The sequence below is a fragment of the Anguilla rostrata genome, chromosome 15 (assembly GCF_018555375.3).
Source record: "Anguilla rostrata isolate EN2019 chromosome 15, ASM1855537v3, whole genome shotgun sequence".
NCBI classification, from domain to species: Eukaryota; Metazoa; Chordata; class Actinopteri; order Anguilliformes; family Anguillidae; genus Anguilla; species Anguilla rostrata.
The window spans coordinates 24,856,653-24,866,652 of record NC_057947.1 but is presented as its reverse complement, the minus strand read 5'-3'; the positions used below and the strand labels follow the sequence as shown (position 1 = coordinate 24,866,652).

The 10,000-nt window shown below is 58.9% G+C and overlaps 1 protein-coding gene across 6 annotated transcripts in view; it reads right to left on the bottom strand.

Annotated features, from left to right (window-relative positions):
• LOC135240434 (BCL-6 corepressor-like) overlaps positions 1 to 10,000 on the bottom strand; it is a 63,511-nt gene that overhangs the window by 23,231 nt on the left and 30,280 nt on the right. For all 6 annotated transcript variants that reach the window (XM_064309866.1, XM_064309867.1, XM_064309868.1 and 3 more), the window contains 2 exons: positions 6,770 to 7,047; positions 2,767 to 3,036 (listed from right to left, as the gene is read on the bottom strand). In XM_064309866.1, coding sequence (XP_064165936.1) covers positions 2,767 to 3,036; positions 6,770 to 7,047 — 548 coding nt within the window. The remainder of the gene's footprint in view (positions 1 to 2,766; positions 3,037 to 6,769; positions 7,048 to 10,000) is intronic.

Below are 10,000 nucleotides of genomic sequence, written 5' to 3'. Positions count from 1 at the left end.
GGCGCTCTGGCAACCGGGGGGGGGGGGGAGCAGGCGGGGGAGTATTTATCTATATATAAACGCAATGCCCAGTATAATCCTCTTCTGCATAGAGAGAGAGAGAGAGAGAGACGGAGCGAGAGGGAGAGAGAGAGAGAGAGAGAGAGGGGGAGAGAGGGCGAGGGAGATAAAACTGCTGATAAAACGAGTCCTCGTATAAAACAGCTCGCTTCCTCATATTTGGGGGGGGGGTGGGGGGGGAGGGCTCGGGATCTTTTCAGGTTAGCGATAACGGAGACTCGCCAACGGGAAGCGGGATGATCTTTGCTCACCACCTCCGGCTGGCCGCGACTAACAGCCCCCCCTCCCCCGCCCCCCCCCGGCAGCAGCACCGGAGCGCAGCTCCAATTAAGGGCGCGGGGCTGACGCAGGGCTATTTCACAGATCAGGTCCCGGGCACAGCAGGCAGCTAATGGCCTAAAACAGCACGTATTTAGCACCTAGCCCACAAAGCACCTTCGCCGGGAAGACTAATTAAGCCCTGGATGGTGGAGAGCACTTGTCACGTAACTGATTGAGCTCTAATGGCAAAGAGCACATTTTCGGCGCCGGAAGCCTGCTGAACGGAAAAAAAAACCCCCCAAAAAAAACACACGCGCTCATGTACGCACGTGAAGACGCACACGCGCTCGGAATCGCAGCGCTCGGTAACACACACACACGTGAAGACGCACACGCGCGCGGAATCGCATCGCTCGGTAACACACACGTGAAGACGCACGCACGCGTGATCGCACGGTAACACACACAAGTCCATTTACAAGTGCGTAGGCAGGCAAGAGTGTGTGCACACAGCCACACAGACACACACACACACACACGCACACACAGGTGCGCGCACAGTCAAGAGGGGGAGGTAAGAAGAAAATGGCAAGAAACGGACAGTTGAAACTCCACGTCCGTTTTTGGAGGTTAATTTGGAGGGTTTTTTTTGTCACAGAAGGCAATGATGTGAAATGGGGGGGGGAGGTGTGAGGGCATGCTTGAGTGTCTGTGTTTGAGAGTATTTGTGTGTGTATGTGTGTGTGTGTTAGAGTGTGTGTGAGTGTGTGTGTGTGTCTTCTGGATTGTGTATGCGCACGCGTGTGTGTGCATGTGTTTTTGATTGGGAGTTTGTCTGTGTGTGTGTGTGTGAGTAAGGGTGTGCGTGCGTGTGAGAGAGTGAGTGTGTGTGTGTGTGTGAGAAAGTGAGGGTGTGTGTGTGTGTGTGTGTGTGTGTGTGTGTGTGTGCAGGTGTGCGTGTGCAGGCGTGTGGTAACAGAGCAGCTGCCGCGTGTGAGGGTGCAGGTCTGTGCCTGTTTACTGGGACAGCCTGGGCAGGGACATCCTGTCCCTGAGCTGCACCGTCAACTGCACCGCCTGATCACAGCCCACGCCCCTCCCTTCCCCTCCTCCCTCGCTCGCGTTCCACTCTCTCTCCCTCTCTCTCGCGCTTTCCGCTCTCTCTCCCTCTCTCTCCCGCTCTCTCTCCCTCTCTCTCCCGCTCTCTCTCCCTCTCTCTCTCTCTCTCAGATGTTTACTTACACCCCAAACCCCCCCCCTACACGCGCACACACAGGCAGACGCGCACACACACACACGCACACACAGGCAGACGCGCACACACACACACCACACACAGGCAGACGCGCACACACACCCGGTGGACAGCGCTAATTGCGGGCCTGCTTTGATCATTTGGGGTGGGGGAGGGGCAGGGGTGGGGTCAGGGGAGAGAGGGAAGCTCTATAAAGGGAGGGTGCGCTCCAGCGCTCTGAAACATTTGGCCCCGAGCCCTCGGGAGTCACGCGACGCTCCGCTCTGCTCCTCCGACGCGGAGCGCTCCGATGCCGTCAGAGCCCGAGTGCACGGAACATTCCAGAAAAACGAAAACCTCGGCTTTGTTCCGCTCCGGCGGCCGACGGTTCGGAAACAAGGCGACGGTAATTTGTTCCTACGCTTTAAACACTTAAAATAAAATAATAACGATATCGTTCATCGCTCCTCAGCTACGCATTTAAACAGAGAACCCGACCAAAAAATGAAAAATAAAAAAACCTCTTTCCCGTACTTCTCTTTGGAGGAGTGTAAAATTCTCGCGGCTACCGCGGCGATCGTCCGTTTCCTGCGCTTCTTCAGAAGCCCCCTGCCTTAGTTAGCCCCCTGCCGCAGCTAATCTGCAGCCTCATTAATCTGGGGAATCAGGCACGGGGGACGCTGTTCGGGGGACTTCAGCGGACTGCTGATGGCTTCTCCCCACGAAGCCCGCTCAGCGCCGGCTCGGACTGGGGGGGGAGAGGAGCGCTCTCAGCGTCCGCACGGCTGGGAAGGGCCTCAGGCCTCGGACGGGGGAGAGAGGAGCGCTCAGGCCGGTGGACTGGGGGGAGAGGAGCGCTCAGCGTCGCGGGGCTGGGGGGGAGAGGAGCGCCTGCGTCCGCACGGGCTGGGGGGGAGAGGAGCGCTGGGCGTGTGGGCTGACGCATCGCTCTCCTCTGTGAGCGCGTGTTCTCACGTCAGCGCCATGGGAGACGTGCTGGGGGACAGCGAGCGCAGCGGGACAGAGCCGGGGGGGAGGGGGCAGTGGCAGCAGCGGGACTGACTCAAAGTCGGGGGGTCGGGGCGGGGAGGGAGCGCAGCGGGACGGAGTCAGAGTTCGGGGGCGGGGGAGCGCAGCGGGCGAGCAGAGATCGGGGGCGCGGGGTTAGGGACAGCAGGGCAGAGTCAGAGTTCAGGGGGAGCGGGTCTTACCTCATACCCCAGCCGCGCGGCCCTCTGCAGCAGGGTCTCTCCCGCGTTCTTGTTGACGATCAGCCTCCGAGCCTCGGGGGGCATGGGCCGGCTGACGGGCGTGTCCGCGGGGGGGTTCCCGGCGGGGGGAGGGGAGGGCTGCGGGGTCAGCTTCTGCAGGGGGGTGTGGGGGGCGGCCGGGCTCGGCGAGGGGGGGAGGGGCTTGGCGGGAGGGGAGTAGTAATCCGACGGCGACGCCGGCCCAGCGAGCGAAGCCTGTTCTGAGCAGACCTGTTCAGGGGAGAGAGAGAGAGACTCAGCGTAAGGAGCACACACACACACACATACACACACACACACTCACACACACACACACACACACACACACACACACACATACACACACACACACACACACACACACACACACACACACACACACACACACACACACATACACACCACACACATACACACACATACACACACACATACACACACATCATACAACACACACACACACACATACACACACTCACACACACACACACACACACACACACCACACACACTTACATACACACACAACACACACATACACACCACACACACACAGACACATATACATACACACACACACACCCATACACACAACACACACACACACATCACAGCACACACACACACACACACACACACACACACAACAACACATACTCACACACACACACAACACACACACACACACAACACACACACACACACACCAGCACACAGACCACACAGCAACAACACACACACCACACACACACACACACACACACACACACCACACACACACACACACACACACACACACACACACACACACACACACACACACACAACACACACACACACACACACACACATCACATCAACAACACACACACACACACACACAGCCACACACACACACACTCACACACACACACATACACACCACACACACACAACACACACACACACACAGCACACACCACACAGACACACACACACACCACACACACACAGACACACACACACACACACACACACACACACAACACACAACACACACACAGCACACACACAGACCAGACCAACACACCACCACACACACTCAGCGTCAAGGACAAGCATGCTCACACACACACACAACACACACACACACACAAACTCACACACACCACACACAGCTCAGCGTAAGACAAGCAGCTACACACACACCACACACACACACACACACAACACACACACACACACACAGGCTCAGCGTAAGGACAAGCAGTGCTCACACACACACACACCACACACACACACACACACACACACACACACACACACACACAAACATCTCTGAGCCGTTTACACTTCGGCTGCCCCCCCTCCCCCCCCCCCCAGTCCCGCTTTCCCGCAACAGACGGGAGGTTTCCTGGAACGGCGGCGTTCCAGCTACGATTCTTCTCGGAATCTGAGAACGACAGGCAGCGGCAGCATTCCGGAGCCTGCAGCCAAACCCCCCTCAGCCAGGGGAGGAACGCGGCCCGGCGTTCCTTAAAATTAGGAGCCGGAGTTACCCAGCGAGCCGCGCGGGGAAGGCACGGGAAAACGAGCCGTGTTCCTCTTTAAGAGAAGGTCTCTCTCTCTCTCTCTCTCTCCCTCTCTCTCCCTCTTTCTCTCTCTCTCCCTCCCCCTCCCCCGCTCCCTCTCTGTCGGCGTGCCGAGGCGAAGGTTATCGCCAGCCTCAGCCCGGGGTGAGAGAGGGGGGAAGTGCTAATTATTCACAGTCACAAGTTCAGGAGGCAGCGCGGCGCTGGGGGGGCGGGGGGGCGGGGAGAGGAGGAGGAGGAGGGGGAGGGAGAGCAGACACGGCGCTCCCTTAATAAATGTCAGCGCTCCGCTCCGCGGTACGCACGCCTCAAAGTCATTTATATCCCCGCCGTGCGCGCCTGTCACCGCGGCAACGAGCGAGCCGAGGCGTGGAGGCTCACGTGTTCCGGGCGCTAATAAAAACGGGGCCGCGGGAGGCGGCGGCCGCGCCAGAGCTGCGCCCCGGGGCGAGGGGGCGGCGGCCTCAGACGCCGCACAGCCCCGCTTAATCGCAGGGCAGCCGCGCGTGTCTGTCTCTGCTCCGGGGGGGCGGGGGTATTCCGACCAGAGACGCCCCCCCCCCCCCTCCCCTCGCAGCTTTCCCGCGGACTCGCATCTGTCAGCGAAGCCGCCTGCTGGGCAGGAAGTGGGGAGACAGGAAGCCGCTACGCACGCCGGCAAAAAAAGGACGGCCCGGGCGGAAGGGGGGGGGGGCGGTTGGAGGGGGGAGGGGGGGCACTGTGATCCTGGCAGCGTCGCGGTGCGATCGTACCAGCTGTGAGAGGCTGTGCCTGCTGTCTGTCTGCTCTGCCACGGCTGCCAGCCTGAGCAGCACAGCGAGCTTCACACAGAGAGAGAGACGGAGACGGAGAAAGAGAGAGAGAGAGAGAGAGAGAGAGAGAGCGAAACAGAGTGAGCGAAACAGAGACAGAGAGAGACAGAGAGCGAAACAGAGACAGAGAGAGAGCGAAAGAGAGATAGAGAGCGAAGCGGAGAAACTGAGACAGACAGAGAGAGAGAGAGAGAGAGAGAGAGAGAGAGAGAGAAAGGAGAGACGGAACGCACAGTCTAGCGAGAGACCGTCCGGTCGGCAGACTTGGCTGTCCTGGGGAAGGAGGCCGCGCTCCCACTGCAGACAACAACAAACAGAGACAGCGCCGCGCTCCCTAATGCCATATAAAGCACATAAATATAAAGTCATTAGAGAACGGCCTCTTTTTCCCAAACTGAAAAACAATCCAGCCAAACCTCCCAGCCCCGCCCGAGAGGAGGGGGCGGGGCCGTGCCATTCAGCAGCAGAGGACAGGGCCACCTGCCACAGAGAGACAGCAGCTATTATTACTATTATTAATAATTATAATAATAATCATAGGTTTATTATAAATGATTAATAATACGTTTTACCAATAAATAAAAGAATTTGTCATGCCAATAAAGCACTGTGAATTTGAGTCTGAGAGACGCTCTGGACTACGCGCTGCTCTGCTCCAGCGCAGGCAGCACAGGCGGCGCAGGCCTGTGGGAGCAGGGACAGAGCCCGCCCTCAGCGCCCTGCATCCCATTACCCAGCGCAGCCAAATGGAAAATGACAGAGCTGTTTTGTTATGTAAAAAATGCCGAACGCTGAGAGCGTCCGTCGGCCAGCCCCCACCCCCCCCTCTCCCCTCCCCTCCCCTCCCCTCCCCTCCCGACCCCCCCGGCGAGAGAGGAGGTCACGGCCGCAGAGGCGCTTTCCTCTGCTCATTTCCGCTGCATTACGGACGCAGTTCGGGGCGGGGGGAGGGAGGGGGGAGGAGGTGCGCTGACCTCCAGAGCACCTCCTGCGGGGCCTTTATTTGGAGAGTTTAGGCCGCTGTGTTTTCATCTTTTTTTTCCTATTTTTTTTCTGAAGCCAGGCTCTTTGAGCTCTTTGTTGTTTGGTAGAAAAATGGTTTCCTACCAGATACCTACATCTCATAGTCCTCTCTCTCTCACACACACACACACACACACATAACTGGACCTGCACGTATACACACACACACACACGCACATACAAACGGAAAAAACAGAACATGCACATACAAATGGAAACAGAAACAGAACCACACAGAAACAGAACCACGTAGACACACGCACGCACGAACACACACACACACACACACTCTCACACACACACACACACACACACTCACACACACACGCACACGCACACACACACACACCTCACACACACACACACACACACACTCTCACAAACACACGCACACACACACACTCACACACACGCACACACAGACACACACTCACACACACACAGACACACAGACACACACACAGACACAGACACACACACACACACGCACACACACACACACACTCTCACACACACACACACACACACACACACACACACACACTCTCTCACACGCACCTTCTGCTCTGGGTCAGGCTGTGGGTCAGCGCTCTCCTCCGCGCTGGGGCCCGTTTGGGGGCGGTCCCTCAGGCTGATGTGCTTGGTCTTGCACTGACGCTTGCCCTTCGGCTTCTCTAGGTCACCGTGGCGATGCAACCGGGGGGCGGAGTCTCCGTCCGGGCCCGCCTCCTCCAGAGAGGTCACCTCTATCACCCCGCCCCTGTGCTGCTCCTTCAGCCTCTGCCTCTTCTCCAGCAGCGCGAGTGTGTCCACTTCCTCTCCGTGTGCGGGCAGACCTGTGCGGGGGGGGACAGACAGGTCACATCACCCCCGGCAACCGAGGAAACCCCCAATACGCTCCGGCCTTCGAGAGGAAGAACAGAACCCTAAAAACAGAACCGCTAACATAGGGCTCCTGGCTCATCGGCTGACAGCGGAACGGCGGACTCGGGACGTAATGCGCAGGCGCTAGGGACGAATAAAGCAAGGCGCCTCTCCGAGGGGGGCTGGAGACAAGGCAGCTGACGAGGGTGGGGCTGGGGTGGTGTCCGTGAGTAAGAAAGGGTGTCTCGGTGGTGTGGTGTGCTTGTGTGGATGTGCGTGTAGGTGTGGTGTGTGGGTGTGTTGTGTGTGTGTGTGTGTGTCGTGTGTCGTGTGTGTGTGTGTGTGTGTGGTGTGTGTGGTGTGTGTGTGTGTGTGTGTGTGTGTGTGTGTGTGTGTGTGTGTGTGCGTGTGTGCGTGTGTGTGTGCGTGTGTGTGTGTGTGTGCGTGCGCTGCATCGCACAGGGAGCTACGGGGAAGTCTCTGCACATTAGAGTGCGGCATAATCGCTCACAGCCACGTGACGAACGGGCCAATATGCAGCCACAATAACAACAAGCACAGAGAGAGAGAGAGAGAGAGAGAGAGAGAGAGAGAGAGAGAGAGAGAGAGAGAGAGAGAGAGGAGAGAGAGAGAGAATGAGAGAGAGAGAGGAGAGACAGAGAGAGAATGGGAGAGAGAGAGGAGAGAGAAGAAGAGAGAGAGGAGAGAGAGAGAGAGAGAGGAAGGAGAGAGAGAGGCGAGAGAGAGAGAGAGGGACAGAAAGCGAGAAGGTGGGTCTCCAGTCCACCAAACACCGGCAATCCCCAGTCCCCAAACACGCGCACACACACACACACGCAGATGCGCACACGCGCACAGCCGCACACACACACACGCACACACGCGCACACCCGCACATGCGCACACACGCGCACACACGCACACACACGCACACACACACTGGCACACACATACACACACACACACCACACACACACACGCTCAGTAGACACACAGCAGTGAAACACAAGAGTTAAGAGAGGCCCTGTGCAGCTGCTGAAATCCCCACTGCCCGCTCTGAAATTGGTAAGAAAAGCCTTTTATGAAACGCAGTCATGAGTTCTCCCCTCCATCTGGTAAATTATTTATGGGAAGTGTCTCCAAGCCAACGCACTCGCACAAGAAAGAGGAAAGCCGGTAGAGACTCAGACACAAAGGTGGGTTTCACACGCGCGCACACACACACACACACACACACGCACACACACTCACATGCACACACACACAACACACCACACACACACACACACACATCACACACACAGCCATACACACACACACACACACACACACACAATAACTCCACACACACTCACATGCAACACAACCGTACACTCGACACACAGTCACACACCACACACACAGCACACGCACACACACACACACACACACCACACCGCACACACACACACATCACACACACACACATCACACACACACACACACACACCACACACCACATACACACACACACACACACACCACACACACACACACGCACACACACACACACGGACACATACACACACACACACACACACACTCACACACGCAGTGGCCTCCCTCCTAATAACCAGGAGAAACATGAGCCCCCGAGGCAGGACCTGGGGGGGGGGGGGAGGGGGGGTCACAGGAAGGACGCCGAGCAGCACATTAAAGGAGCCCGGCGCGGCGCGGCGTCAGGCTAACGGGGCTTCTTATCTGCTCACATTCAAAGAGCGGCGCGTCCGCCTTATCGAATCTCCACACCTTCGCCGCGCCGCGCCGAAAGCCCCGCCCCCCGGTTCCCCCGGTTACGAGCGGGAGGGCCCCCGAGGGGGCCGTCCGCGTGCGGCGCGCTCCGCTCTTTCCGCAAACCCAACGAGTCCTAATTAAAGCGCATCCCTCCGCAGCCCGGGGGAGGCACTTAAAGGGTCCGCTTTCCGCTCGCCTCCTCGCCCCCGCGCACGCTGCGCCCCCCCCCCCCGCACTTCCCCCCGCGCTTCCCCAGGGAAACGCCGTCCTTCCGCGCGCGACAGCCGACGTCCGCGGACCGGGGCTCGACGCCAAGCGCTGATGTCAGCACCGGCCACGTGAAGGCCGACCGCGTGCTCCAGCGCCCCACCCCCCACCCCCCGCCTCCCCCCTCCTCCCCCCTCCCCGCCCCTCGTGGTGCTGTGACACCAGCACGACGGGACGATCACGAGGAGGCATCCGGTTCCTCGCCGAGGAAAACATTTTTAAAAACCCCCCAATTAAAAAAAAGAAGTCCAATTATTCGCCGTGTTCGCCGCGAGCAGCGAGGAGGAAGACCCGCCCGACGACGGGAACGCCGGGCGCTCCGACATTCCTCACGGATTTATTCACTGCGCTTTCCTGGGGAGGGGTCCTGTGGAAGTCCAGTGGGCGAGCGAGAGAGCGAGCGAGCGCTCCTTTCTCTGGGAATGTCAGGGGTGTCCCACGAGCGCGGGGACGAAGCCGAACCTCGCCCGGCGGCCGGGGGGAGCGGCCGGGGGGAGCAGCCGGGCGGGGGAGCGGCCGGGGGGGGAGCAGCTGGGGGGGAGCGGCCGCCCGTTTCGCGCAGGCAGACCGTTGCCAGGGCGCCTAACCGCCAGCTATTTGCGCGGCCGGGGAATCTGGCGGCTCATTACGCGGCGGCGCGGCCAGCCTGAGCGATGTCATTACGGAGAGAGAGAGCGAGCGAGCGAGCCCAGCCCGCCGTCACTCAGCGCTCCAGACATTATCGCCAGCGCACATCCGGGGGTGGGGGCGGAGAGGGGGGGGGGAGGGAGGGGGAGGGGGGAGGGAGGGAGGGGAGGGAGGCGGAGGAAACGTCTGCATTTTTTCCTTCTTCTTTTTTTTTCGAGAAACGACTGTTTCTTCTTCTCTTCATCTCGCTCTCTTTTT